The sequence below is a fragment of the Salvelinus fontinalis genome, chromosome 11 (genome assembly GCF_029448725.1).
Source record: "Salvelinus fontinalis isolate EN_2023a chromosome 11, ASM2944872v1, whole genome shotgun sequence".
Classification (NCBI taxonomy): Eukaryota; Metazoa; Chordata; class Actinopteri; order Salmoniformes; family Salmonidae; genus Salvelinus; species Salvelinus fontinalis.
The window spans coordinates 35720221-35735022 of record NC_074675.1 but is presented as its reverse complement, the minus strand read 5'-3'; the positions used below and the strand labels follow the sequence as shown (position 1 = coordinate 35735022).

Genomic DNA, 14802 nt, shown 5'->3' with positions numbered 1-14802 from the left:
TTCTAAACTCTTTTTTTAAATTCAAAACATTAGCCAGCTGGCTCTATGGTTCTGGAGCTAGATTTGTCATAAGCATTGATTTAGTGAAAACTTCACGACAGATGGAAACCAATCTTGACTTCACCATCTATTGTTATCTCAAGTTTTGGCATCTTCCATAAATTGCGGCTGCGAATCCGCTTTAGAAATAGTTAGAAACAATAAGATGAAGCTCCGGTAATATTGATAACTATAGCTGAACCTAAACTATAACAAAACTAATTTCACACACATAACAGATTATATAAAAATGAAGTATGGTGTGATGGGGGAGAATGGGTGAGTTGTGAAAGAATTACAGGGCGGGCCATTCTAATGTATTCATCTATTCTAATTATAATCTCAAAATGATGTATCAGTCCACTGAATCCAAGCAGTGTTATTAGTGGACTCTAAGCCTCCTTGGAGTAGGCTACAAAGTGAGAGCGTGTGTAATTTACAATGGTAAGACCAAGACTAATGGATGCACATGCTGCAATAGCGTTGCTACACGATCTAAATGAAAACGACTCGGATGGCGGGGAAGAAATGGATTAGGATATAGTTGATGATTAGAATTCTGATTCATGCTGAATGGCTTTCCATATCTGGGAAAGGATCCATATTGGGCAGCGGTGAGCGAGTGTCAGATAATGTTTCGGATCAGATGACATGGCTGTACTAGGTGAAAGGAGGACAGCACACAGCATGCTGGCCTTGTGCTGTGTTCTACAAAATGTTTGACTTGGCTGCTAACAACGCACACGTGTTGTTCAAGCAGTGCATGAACAACACCATGAGCATTAGAGACTTCATCATGAGTCTGGCACACAGGGCTACGTGAGAGACATATGAGGGCCAAGGCACCAGCAAAGTTGCTACGTGTTCCAAATTGCGCACGGCTCCCGGGGAGGAAAAACTGCAAGGTGGGCAGATGCACTCGAAACAGAACCCATGACACCTGTTTCAGCTGCGAGCGACATGTTTGTGGGAAGTGTTGCAATCAAGTGAAAGTGACAAAGATTTGTGGTGACTTTTAGGACAAGAGATAATAACAGCTAAATGAGATCCAACTGTTACGTGAAGACCCACGCCATACTGTAAGCACGAGCAAGGCCATAAATAATGTGTCCAATTACTGACAATAATAGACTATTTTTGACTGCTGTCATATCGACACTTAAATTCGTTATAATGCCATTATTGTTTTTGTGCTGATTTTCACTTCACAAGCATGCTTGGCGCTTATACTGATGTTTAGGCTACAGATATTTTTTATTTATTTAAAAAAAAAAAATCTTATTTGACTGTTTGTCTTGTCGTTTTGGTATTTTTATTTGTTTTGTCATTATAAAAATAAGCTTTTATTGTTTTTCAAAGCACATGCTTTTTTCATAGTTGTAACAAAGGCACTCCAATAATAACACGTATTTTACACTTGAAATGCTGTGCTTTGAGTGGTTTTACATTTGTCCATATAGCCTACAGTAACATAAACAAATGTTCTTTCAAATATTTACATATCGTATTTTGTACCCGAGACCTTCATTAACACAACCACATGTAATCTAAGGTTCAGTTTTCTATAAACAGATACTACACATTTTAGCCACCGCTAGCTAACCATCAATGGAAGTGATGGGGACAATTGTGCGAGTAAAAAAAACAAAAACATTTTAAGTAACATCAAACCAAATATTTTGATTTGAGTTGATTTCACACGCACCCCCCTCCCCGAAGGCTATTGGCAAGACCTCCCCTGCTGTGCCAAGGACCAGGTAAAACAATACCCTAACCCCCTTACCTTCCTCCTTCTCCTGACAAAACAATGGGCATTCCTGCCATTCCTAATGCCTCTTCCTCTCTCTCTAACTCAACCCATCTCATCCCCCCGTTCTTTCTTCCTCTCTCTGAATGTGTCTTAAATGGCACCCTATTCCCTATAAAGTGCACTACTTTTGTCCAGAGTCCTATGGGCCCTGGTCAAAAGTAGTGCACTTTAAAGGCAATAGGGTGCCATTTGGAACACAGACCTAACGCAACACATGTCCTCTCTTCTTTAATCTATTTCCCAGAGGAGGACAAACAATAAAGTTATTTATTACTTATTCTACCACTAATCGGACCCAGGGGGTGTGCGTGTGTGTTTTAAATGCAGGATTCTGCCACAGTTGAAATGTGCCCTGTCAGCGTTCACCGGAGCAGACAGAAATCGTCTTTGTGTGTGTGTCTCAGTATTTGTGTTTCTGTGTTTGTTAGTGTCTCTCTGTGAGTTTTTCGTCTCTATGCCTTTGTCTGTGTCTTTGTGTGCTGTGTGTGTGTGTTTTGTCTCTTTTCATCTCTGTGCGTTTCTCTTTGTTGTGTGTATCCTCTCTGCGTGTGGCCTGCCATAGTGATTATTGCAGCTGAGTCCTCATGGCTTCTATTAGCTGTCCCATTAAACAAGGATTCCAATGATACATGACCTCCACACACACACACACATACACTACTACACATGCCTACAAGATGTGTGTGTCTCGTGGGAAGAGGGATAGAATCTTGTCAGATCAACTGCATGTGAGAATGTGAGACATCACGATGGACATAATCGCACCACTGAGTGTGTGTGTGTGTGTGTGTGTGTGTGTGATCACTGTCTGTGGCTGGTAAAAGGTCCTCCATGTTTTTTAAATGTACACTGAACAAAAATATAAAACGCAACATGAAACAATTTCTAAGATTGGTGACATGTCTGAGTATGCAGGCCATACTCGACGCGGCTTATGGTATAGAAATAAACATTACATTCTCAGGCAACAGGTCTGGTGGACATTCCTGTAGTCAGCATGCCAATTGCACGCTCCCTCAAAACTTGAGACATCTGTGGCATTGTGTTGTGTGACAAAACTGCACATTTTAGAGCAGCCTTTTATTGTCCGCAGCACAAGGTGCAGCTGTGTAATGATCATGTTGTTTAATCAGCGTCTTGATATGCCACACCTGTCAGGTGGCTGGATTATCTTGGCAAAGGAGAAATGCTGACTAACAGGGATGTATGCCAATTTGAGAGAAATATGCTTTTTGTGTGTATGGATAATTTCAGGGATCTTTTTGTTTCAGCTCATGAAACATGGGACCAACACTTTGCATGTTGCATTTATATTTTTGTTCAGTATATATTTTTCTTGAGTTTGTTGGATAGACATGGGGAGGGCACACAAGAAAGTAAGGAAGAGAGATGGTAGAAGGGTGTGGGCATGATTCGAACCCGTGCCAGCACTGGAACACTGGAATGTGCTCTGAAGGCAGCGGCTAGACGACTCGTATGTTTTATACTCTGGAGTGACAAAGGTGATATACAGGCAGGAAAGACCAACATAAAGTGTCTTTATAGGATGTTGGGCCTCCACAAGCCTCCAGAACAGTGTCATGTCTTTGGCATCATTAAAGTGACGACTGTTATTTTATCAAATCAGTTCTCTGTGATTATTATTATGTGATTAAACTAATCATGTAAATTTAATTACCTAGGAAGTTGGGGTACCAAGGAAAATCTTCAGATTACAAAGTTATAATTTTCCTAATATACAGATATTTTAATATCTGATCAATTAGTCTTCTAATTAATGAATTATTCTTTACCTCACGTTAGTCTCATTCCAAACGTCGTAAATTGTTGGTTATCTGCACGAACCCAGCCTTTACTATGAATCATCTATACACCAATTGTTTTAATCATTTATTTACTAACTAAATAATCGCAGAAATGCATAAACAAACAAACAGTACATATGGTTACAAGGAAATGATAGGGGAGGTTCCCTAGTGGGCTAAGCCGATATGACGGCTTGGTTAACAAAAGGGAAGTGGGTGTGGACTGAGAAGGGCGGGAATTACAAAAGAGTCACTAACACAGTTGATAATTATATTAATTGAAATGCTAATCCTTTGCACATGAACTCTCACTCATTCGGGAATAATTGCAATCAATGTATTTTTACGCCCAGTGTGTCATCGTGATCTCTGTTAGAATCGTCAGTCCTTCTGTTGGAAAGTTCATCTGAGCGTCTCTCTGCTTCCCTGAAGTTTTTCATGGTTAGAATGGATACTTCAAGTACCATTCAGAAATGTTCTTATAGTATAGATGTTTCGGCGGTTGTCGGTCTTCTCATCCCATCGCACATAATTTCTAGCTGCAGACTAGTAATTAGTATCTAAGATTTGCTCTTTTTCTGTCGGCATCGATAGTCTCAGAGTTTAACCATTTCCATCCGTGTAGACAATGCTCCACGTGGTATGGTTAGGAATTCAACAACCATTGTAACCTTAGTGGACACTGAGGTTTTTGTGGTCTCTACCCAAACCTTTGCCCCCTCAGCTAACCGAGGTACGCATGGTCTGAAGAGGATTTCTTCAGGTGGTGGTTTTATTCGTAACAGTAGAAAAGGGCTGTCCAATGAACCAGATCATGTCTGTGCTCATGGGGGCGGGTCAATGACTTAGTTAAACTTTAAAGGGAATACAATTCTCACACATTAACGGTTTAAAATTACATTACATAATTTCACAAATAGGTTCATCTTTACTCATTCATTTTAAACAATAATTAGACGCAAACCTCCTGTATAAACAGAGTTATGGTAATGTGGCTGTATTGTCTTTCATGAGGTCACAAACATGAAACAAAACGGACCGGGTCGTAGCTGGCTTCTCCACCGACCGTTTACACATTCTCCAAAACATGTTCAGTTCTCAAGTTCTGTGATGTAGAAGAAGTTCCTTTGTTCTCTCTATGTGTCTCTTTCTGCATGGCCAGGAGGAGAGAGTCTCCTCCATGAATTTACGACCTGAGATAACAGAACCTGGGTGTAGGAGGGAGAGAGGGGGAAGCCAATCATGATGGTAGTGAAAACGCAGTCTCAATCACTGCTCCAGAATCTCCCAGTGTCCAATTGGGTTGAGATCTGGTGACTGAGACACACACACACACACACACACACACACACACACACACACACACACACACACACACACTTTAAACCCCCTATGCTCGTTTTAGGCCCCTCTTTCAAAGTCACTGAGATCTCTTCTTCTAGCCATGGTAGCCAAAATAATGGGCAACTAGGCATTTTTATATATGACCCTAAGCATGATGGGATGTTAATAGCTTAATTATCTCAGGAACCACACTTGTGTGGAAGCACCTGCTTTCACTAATGTGACCCTAAACATGATGGGATCTTAATTGCTTAATTAACTCAGGAACCATGAGGGAGAGGGTTACACATTTGGGGGGGGGGTCACATTGGCATTTTCAACTACATTCCTTTCTTTTTAAAGAGATATTGAGAGTAAGTAAGTGAGATATAAAGAGAGAGAGAGAGAGAGAAAGGGGGGTGACATACATACATACAGTTGAAGTCGGAAGTTTACATACAAGTTTTACACAATTCCTGACATTTAATCCTAGTAAAACTTACCTGTCTTAGGTCAGTTAGGATCACCACTTCATTTTAAGAATGTGAAGTGTCAGAATAATAGTAGAGAGAATGATTTATTTCAGCTTTTATTTCTTTCATCACATTCCCAGTGGGTCAGAAGTTTACATACACTCAGTTCTGCTCACAATTTTTTTTATGGGATTGAGGTCAGAGCTTTGTGAAGGCCACTCCAATACCTTGACTTTGTTGTCCTTAAGCCATTTTGCCACAACTTTGGGAAGTATGCTTGGTGGTCATTGTCCATTTGGAAGACCCATTTGCGACCAAGCTTTAACATCCTGACTGTCTTGAAATGTTGCTTCAATATATCCACATCATTTTCCTCCCTCATGATGCCATTTTGTGTAGTGCACCAGTCCCTCCTGCAGCAAAGCACCCCCCACAACATGATGCTGCCACCCCCATGCTTCAGGGTTGGCATGGTGTTCTTCGGCTTGCAAGCGTCCACATTTCTTTCTGCAAACATAACGATGGTCATTATGGCCAAACTTCTATTTCTATTTCTCCAAAAAGTACAATCTTTGTCCCCATGTGCAGTTGCAAACCGTAGTCTGGCTTTTTTGATGGCGGTTTTGGAGCTATGGCTTCTTCCTTGCTGAGCGACCTGTCAGGTTATGTCGATATAGGACTCATTTTACTGTGGATATAGATACTTTTGTACCTGTTTCCTCCAGCATCTTCACAAGGTCCTTTGCTGTTGTTCTGGGATTGATTTTCAGTTTTCGCACCAAAGTACGCTCATCCCTAGGAGACAGAATGCATCTCCTTCCTGAGCGGTATGACGGCTGCGTGGTCTCATGGTGTTTATACTTGCGTAATATTGTTTGTACAGATGAACGTGGTACCTTCAGGCGTTTGGAAATTGCTCCCAAGGATGAACCAAACTTGTGGAGGTCAACTGTTATTTTTCTGAGGTCTTGGCTGATTTCTTTTGATTTTCCCATGATGTCAAGCAAGGTAGGCCTTGAAATACATCCACAGGTACACCTCCAATTGACTCAAATTATGTAAATTAACCCATCAGAAGCTTCTAAAGCCATGACATAATTTTATGGAATTTTCCAAGCTGTTTAAAGGCACAGTCAACTTAGTGTATGTAAACTTCAGATCCACTGGAATTGTGATAGTGAATTATAAGTGAAATAATCTGTCTGTAAACAATTGTTGGAAAAATTACTTGTGTCATGCACAAAGTAGGTGTCCTAGCCAACTTGCCAAAACTATAGTTTGTTAACAAGAAATTTGTGGAATGGTTGAAAAACTAGTTTTAATGACTCCAACCTAAGTGTATGTAAACGTCCGACTTCAACTGTACACACACACACACACACACACACACACACACACACACACACACACACACACACACACACACACACACACACACACACACACACACACACACACAGTCTCAGTAACAAACAGGGTATTGTCCTTCTGTGGACTTCACCCTTCCTGATAGATCCCCCTGGAATGGACCTTAGTCTCCCTGCACTGATTAACTGGTGTGTGTGATGGGGGACCACAAAGTAAACAAACTGCTGATTGCAGTCTGGTACATAGAGAAACACACATACTGAGGACCCATAAAGCAAACAAATATGCGATGATTGCAGTCTGAACACAAAGGTAGAGGGGGGAGAGAGTGAGAGGGGGTAGAAGGGGTGAGAGCAGGGAGAGGGGGAGGAGGGTTGAGACAGAGGGGTGTTGAGGTTGTGACTATAGTTAACCCTCTGCCTTCTGAAGAAAGCACGTTATGTAAGAAATCTAAACACACACAGACACGCTTGAAGATTGCAGCGACGGTGGCCTCTGGAAATCCTCTTCAACCCCAGGTCCTCTTCAACCCCAGGACTAATATTGTGTGTGTGTGTGCGTGCGTGCGTGCGTGCGAGTTCTCGATCGGAGTCTGTCTTCTCCCACTGTTCTGGATGTTTGTAAAGTGAATTTTCAGAGGAGTTCTTGATCTTTATCCCCTTTATCTCCATATTTCGTGGTATCCAATTGGTAGTTACAGTCTTGTCCCATTGCTGCAACTCCTGTACAGACCCAGTAGAGGCAAAGGTCGAGAGCCATGCGTCCTCCAAAATACGATCCTGCCAAGTCGCACTGTTTGCCCTTATCCGGAAGCCAGCCGCACCAATGTGTCGGAGTAAACACTGTACATCTGCTGAACGACGTCAGCTTACAGGCGCCCGGCCCGCCACAAGGAGTCACTAGAGCGCGATGGGACAAGGAATCCCGGCCGGCCAAACCCTCCCCTAACCCGGACGACGCTGGCCCAAATGTGTGCTGCCTCATGGGTCTCCCGGTCATGGCTGGCAGTGACACAGCCTGGGATCGAACCCTGGGCTGTAGTGATTCCTAAAGCTCCGCAATGTAATGCCTTAGATCGCTGCGCCACTCGGGAGGCCTCACAAGGAGTTCTATGGATTAATTTTGAATCTACAGACTGCCTACTTCTCCCACTGCTCTCTCCTTTCTTTCTCTCCCCCTCCTCTACTCCTCTTTTCCCCTCTCTCCTATACATACCCTGCTGAGGTCTTCTCATCTCTGTTGTACTATCGCTACTCAGCAAAGGGCAAGAAAACACCAGTCTGGCTGGATGCCACAATAACACTAATCTCTTCTTCTCTTCCTTCTCTCTTTTTACCCCTATATTTCTCCCTTTCTATCTCTCTCTCCATTTGAGCCCCTCTGAAATGTTCTCTCTCGTTGCTTCTGCAGTTCCAAAACTGGTGTCTTCCTTTTTCTCTCCCTCCCACTCCTGCCCTCTTCCCCGTCTCTCCCACTCCTTCTCTATCTTTCTCTCTCTCTCTCTCTCTCTCTCTCTCTCTCTCTCTCCATCTCTCCCTCCCCCTCCCTTCCTCTCTCTTCTTCTCCCTCTCCCTCCCCCCTCTTTCTCTCTTCTAGACAGGAAGTACCTCTGCGTATTTCCCTGTGTGGAACAATAACACTGTGGAACTCTGGGTATTATTTTAACAGCGTCCCAGTCTTTATCTGCTCCGAACATAGCTTCCTCTCTGCCTCTCTTTCTGTTTCTCTCTCTCTCTTCCTCTCCCCCCGAGTCACTCACAGTATTCTGCCTAGAGAGAGATAGAGGGATTGAATGGGAGTGGGGGAGGGAGGGAGGATGGGGGAAACAAAGGCAGAGAGAGAGCTATGTTTGGTCTAAGTGACTGAAGCGAGGGACGGTGAGAAGGAGGGAGAGAGGGGAACAAGAGGGTAGATGAGGTTTGTCGGTTGGTTTTTTGGAGTCTAGGTCAGTTGAGATGGACCACAGAGAGAGAGAAGACTTTGAACACAGTCTCGTTCTATTACTAGAGGACTATAGGGCTGCTCCGAAGGATATAACTACTCCTAGAAACAGAACCTAACTCTCTTAATAGGGCTAGGACTGTTGGACTACTCCTAGAGACAGAACCAAACCCACCTAGCAAGGCTAGAGAACTGGATTAAGGAGGGATTGAGAATTTAAAGGGAACTTCTTATCACAACAGTTTTTATTGCCTCCTTTTGAACACCGCAGTGGAAATGTTATGTTGAAGACTTGATATACAGTAGTAAGTAGCCGGACCAACTTCTTTGGGCTAAGTCCATTGTCGTCTGTGTTGGATTGAAGATCTTTGGGCATCTTTATAAGGACTGCTCTCAGACCAGTCTATGGTTGAACTAACATTGGGCCTGACCCTAACTGTGACCCAGTAGACACGGTTCTAGGATCAGGTGTGACTAGGGCCTCTTCTGTGTGGATCCACTCTGGTATGTTATAGACTGACTCGGGAACAGTTAGAAAGTATCGGGTGTTTGTTTCCTCTTATCATCTCCTTTAGTTCCTCTCCTTTTCTCTTTTTATCCCCTACCTTCCATTCATCTTCTCCCTTCTGTGCAGTGTGTACTGTTCTACCTTCACTCCTCTTTGTGTCTTTGAACTTGTAGGCGTCTTCAAGGTGTGACTGGGTGTGTGTCTGATCTCTGTTTTTGTGTGTCTTAATGTGTATATCATTTCATTACTCAGTGTCATTGTGACTCAGAGTAAATGACCTTCAATCTAGTCTCTTCAACTTTATTCGAGTTTAGGAGTCCGTATCAGTCAGCTGTTCTAGTTTCTTCTGCCACATATAGTATTATCAGTTGTTTCTGTATCAGTGTTTCACGCAGTCATACATTCACAATGTTTTATGGGTCAAAGTAACATAAATAATGTCTGTACATAAACCAAGTAACGTGGTTTATCTTGCTATCCATCCATCAGTCAGAGTAAAGCATTCAGCTACTGTTCTGTAGACTATGTTTATAAATAGAACTAAGGACGGTCTTGTGAAGTTTATTTGATTTCCTGAATGTCTGACGGTGTCCGACACTGATTGGTTCCGGTCGCTAACTGGCTAATCAGGTTAACTGTGGCTTGGGATGTCGAGGGCGATTAGCTGTTCCTTTATATCTGGCTGCTTGACAAATGTAACACTAGGACTAGGTCAGTGGAACACATTCTGTCTGAGGACAGTAGAACTACATTATATCTCACGTTATTTTCTTCCATTTCAATATATTTTTTAATAACTCTGTTTCATCATGTCATGTTTCACAAAGATGTCTGAGTACAGTAGATTATCTCAAAGTATACTGCCGAAGACAAAAATTAGAGATATTTGGATATTAAATATCTCACATTTTTGTCTTCGGCAGTATACTTCTAAATAACTTTTCTCTGTGTATATCCTAGTGTAGTTCAATGGATCAGATTCTAAGTACAGTATATCTCTAAATACTGTATAGGCTAGTTTTTCCAGACACAGATTTAGTTTTCCTTTCTATATTCGCTTCTTGTTTTTTATTTTAGCTTGGTTTTCTTAGTCATCAATCATTCCAGGCCTAATCTGGGCTCCATTAACAGTCCTGGGGCAAAACTAATCTTAGGTCCATTCATAGTCCTGGAATAAATGATAATAGTGTTTGTTCTATTCCATTTGGGAACTTCCAAAATCTCTCTCCCTAATTCCTGAACTATACCAAGAGGAACATTTTCCCGGGAACAGACAATCATTCTGACAAGTGCACACATGGACACACTCACACAATCGTCCTGAGAGAAATCCAAAAGGAGCAATTTTAGGAACTATTCCGTTTACTTTAATGAATGGCCATAAATCATAAACAGAAATATTCCCAAATTGTTCTGACTTCCGACTGTGCCAGATCCTCATTCATCCTCCATCAGGGTTCTTCCTCCTCAATATTCCCAGAATTCCTCTGTCGAAATTCTCCCCTGAGAGGAAAACTTTTTCAGAATTATTTTCCAGTGCGTTATTCCGAAATTATTAATAGCTTCAGAATAATGGGCCATTCATGAACAGGAGTCTCCTGGGAACTCACCGAAGTTTGTTCTAGGCTCCTACCTGGCATATATACACTGCTTAAGGTACTTCCTTTTGGGTGTACATAGACTTCCTTTTGGGTGTACCGACAAATCATGTTACCCCTACTGTTACCCCTACATTATCCCTTTTTTTCTTGAATCTTTATTTAACTAGGCAAGTCAGTTAAGAACAAATTCTTATTTACAATGACAGCCTAAACCGGCCAAACCCGGACGACGCTGGGCCAATTGTGCGTCTCCCTATGGGACTCCCAATCACGGCCGGTTGTGATACAGCCTGGATTCGAACCAGGGTGTCTGTAGTGACGCCTCAAACACTGAGAGACTGCTGTGCCACTCGGGAGCCAATCCCTCACCTGTATGTGTGTGTTCCCGCTCTCTCACCAGACGCAGTGTACCTGTGATCAGGCCTCACTCGTGGAACCTGGCCAAGCTTTCATCAACGGAGTCCCCCCACAGTTCTACCCCTGTCCCCCCTCCTACCCCCCCTTCCCCCCCATCTGCCATGCAGCTCCATCCTGGGCCCTACACACTACCCTGGCACTCTACAACAGACAACAGGTAACATACACACAGATGCATATATACAGACACATACACACAAACACACTGGGCCCTATACACTACCCTGGCACAGCAGACAGCAGGTAATTGTAATTTATATTGTGAAGATACGGGATGACTAAGTACCCTGGCTTATATGTGAATTAGAGTTTATAGCAGTCTGTCCCATTCTATCCGATTCCCCCGGAGAAGGTTGGGAGACAAGATTCTATCAAGCTATGTTTGCACACGCCACGTTTGTGTGTGTCATAATCATAATACTAATAATCATAATACTGAATGAATCATGAATAATGATGAGTTAGAAAGTTACAGAGGGTCAAACATCATACCCCCAAGAAATGCTAACCTCTCCTTTTATTGGTAATGGTGAGAGGTTAGCATGTCTTGGGGGTATGATCTTTGACCCGATGTAACTTTCTCACTCATCATTATTCACGATTCATTCAAGATTATCTGTAATCATGGTAGCATCCACATTAATGTAGAAGTGCTTAGAAACATATTATACTCTTATTTACAATAAAAGTTACTCCAAATTCACACAATACATTATTTACCATTCATTTTTATTGGTCACAAAATAATCTAAAACACAACCAAAACGAACTGCAAATGCATCCAACAAGTTTGTAGTCACACGGTTGATTATAGTCATTGCATGCTAGGAATATGGGACCAAATACTAAACTTTTGACTACTTTATATATAAGAATCTTTAGGGATGTCAATCATTTTGACCCCTACCGTTTTGAGAAAAAATATTATTACTTGTTAAACAAAATCTCTTTCTCTGAGCAATTGTGTTACTATAAAATAATATAATTTCCCCAAATAATTTCCAACCCCTGTGTGTGTGTGTGTGCGCTCGCATGTGTGTGCATATCTGAGCTGTGTGTGTGTTTGAGGCTCGGTACACAGTCTTGTGGGAGTGCAGACTAAGGGTATTTTGACCTGTGACCTGTTTCCAAAGACTAACAATCATCAGGAAGCTTAGTGACCTCATCGTTTTCTAAAGTCAATAGCATCACTCCGGATAACAGGGGTATTTTCAGACAGGCATCGATTCACACATTCCTCACTGGCTGATCACTCAATGGTGGGACCCCCAAACTATCAAAATGGCTTTTCACACTACTGAGACAAACTGGGCCGAGTCAAAGTTGCGGGAATAATATTTGAGCCAGCACAGTTTAATTTGGGTCGGGTACCATAGTATAAAAAGGGTATAAGTCTCTCTTCCCAAATGGTACCCTATTCCCTCATTGTGCACTGCTTTTAGCCTGAGCGAATAGTGTAATTTTGGATTGACCCTAAATCTGTGAGGAAGGAGAAATCCACCAATGATTTCAACAACTACAAAAAAATCTATATAAGAGTTAAGAAAAAACAATGAATTGGTTGAGAAAATAGTTTTGAGGAGATTTTATTTGATTAAAGTCAACACTAATAAGTACATTGAAACGTTTCCAAAGCTTATACATACTATATACTGAACAAAAATATAAAGCAACATGTAAAGTTTTGGTCCCATGTTTCATGAGCTGAAATTAAAGATCCCAGAAATGTTTCATACTCACACAAAGCTTCTTTCTCTCAAATGTTGTGCACAATTTATTTTACATCCCTGTTGCTGAGCATTTCTCCTTTGTCAAAATAATCAATCTACCTGACAGGTGTGGCATATCAAGAAGCTGATTTAAACAGCATGATCATTACACAGGTGCACCTTGTGCTGGGAACCATACAAGGTCACTCTAAAATGAGCAGTTTTGTAACACAACACAATTCCACAGTTTTTAGGGAGCTTGCAATTGGTATGCTGACTGCAGGAATGTTCACCAGAGCTGTTGCCAGAGAATTGAATGCTAATTTCTCTACCATAAGCCACCTCCAACGTCGTTTTAGAGAATTTGGCACTACGTCCCACTGGCCTCACAACTGCAGACGTCGTGTAACCAAGCCAGCCCAGGATCTTCACATCTGGCTTCTCCACCTGCGGGATCATCTGAGACCAGCCACCTGGACAGCTGATGAAACTGAGGAGTATATCTGTCTGTAATTAAAGCCCTTTTGTGGGGGAAAACTATGGCCTTCCCAGGCCCACCAATGGCTGCTTCCCTGCTCAGTCATGCAAAATCGTTAGATTAGAGCCTAATGAATTCATTTCAATTAAATGATTTCCTTAAATGAACTGTAACTCAGTAAAATCGTAGACATTTTTCCATATTGCGTTTATTTTTGTAAAGTATAGTAATATAACTATGCTTTATGTGTGTGCGTGTCTATGTGCATTACTGATTCTAGCCAGTAACAACAAGAAATAGATTGCCTGATATGTTCAGTACATCAGAATGTCCACAGTTAGCTGTGTAGCGTATACACACAGAGACACACACATGCACGCAGTGGTTCCCCTTTGATAACTATTAATGATTTAACTGCTTTTGGCTGAGATCCCGCTAACAGGATCGATTTGACAACAGCCAGTGAAAGTGCAGGGCGCCAAATTTAAACAACAGAAATCTCATAATTAAAATTCCTCAAACATACAAGTATTTCACACCATTTTAAAGATACACTTCTTGTTAATCCCACCACAGTGTCCGATTTCAAATAGGCTTTTTGGCGAAAGCACCACAAACGATTATGTTAGGTCAGAGCCAAGTCACAGAAAAACACAGCCATTTTTCCAGCCAAAGAGAGGAGTCACAAAAATCAGAAATAGAGATAGAATTAATCACTAACCTTTGATCTTCATCAGATGACACTCTTAGGACTTCATGTTACACAATACATGTATGTTTTGTTCGATAAAGTTCCTATTTATATAAAAACATCTCAGTATACATTGGCACGTTATGTTCAGTAGTTCCAAAAACATCCGGTGATTTTGCAGAGAGCCACATCAATTTACAGAAATACTCATTATAAATGTTGATTAAAATACAAGTGTTATACATGGAACTTTAGATACACTTCTCCTTAATGCAACCGCTGTGTCAGATTTCGAAAAAGCAAACCATGCAATAATATGAGTACGGCGCTCAGAGCCCAAACAAGACAAAAAGATATCCGCCATATTGTGCAGTCAACAGAAGTCAGAAATAACATTATAAACATTCACTTACCTTTGATGATCTTCATCAGAATGCACTCCCAGGAATCCCAGTTCCACAATAAATGTTTGTTTTGTTCGATAAAGTCCATCATTTATGTCCAAATAACTCAGTTTTGTTCGCGCGTTCAGTATACAATCTAAACTCACGACGCGCGGGCAGATCCAGCGGAAAGTACGGACGAAAAGTCCAAAAAGTTCCATTACAATCCGTAGAAACATGGCAAACTATGTATAGA

At 41.7% G+C, this 14802-nt stretch overlaps 1 protein-coding gene across 2 annotated transcripts in view; it reads left to right on the top strand.

Moving 5' to 3' along the window:
- The window catches only part of shroom4 (shroom family member 4), an 84754-nt gene that overhangs the window by 53931 nt on the left and 16021 nt on the right, over positions 1-14802 (top strand). Inside the window, exons 1-2 of one of the 2 annotated variants that reach the window (XM_055938560.1) lie at positions 8484-9263; positions 11269-11442. In XM_055938560.1, the coding sequence (XP_055794535.1) occupies positions 11387-11442 (56 nt within the window). In that variant the 5' untranslated portion in view covers positions 8484-9263; positions 11269-11386. Of the gene's footprint in view, positions 1-8483; positions 9264-11268; positions 11443-14802 lie in introns of those variants that run through there. The other variant, XM_055938559.1, reaches the window with a different exon arrangement.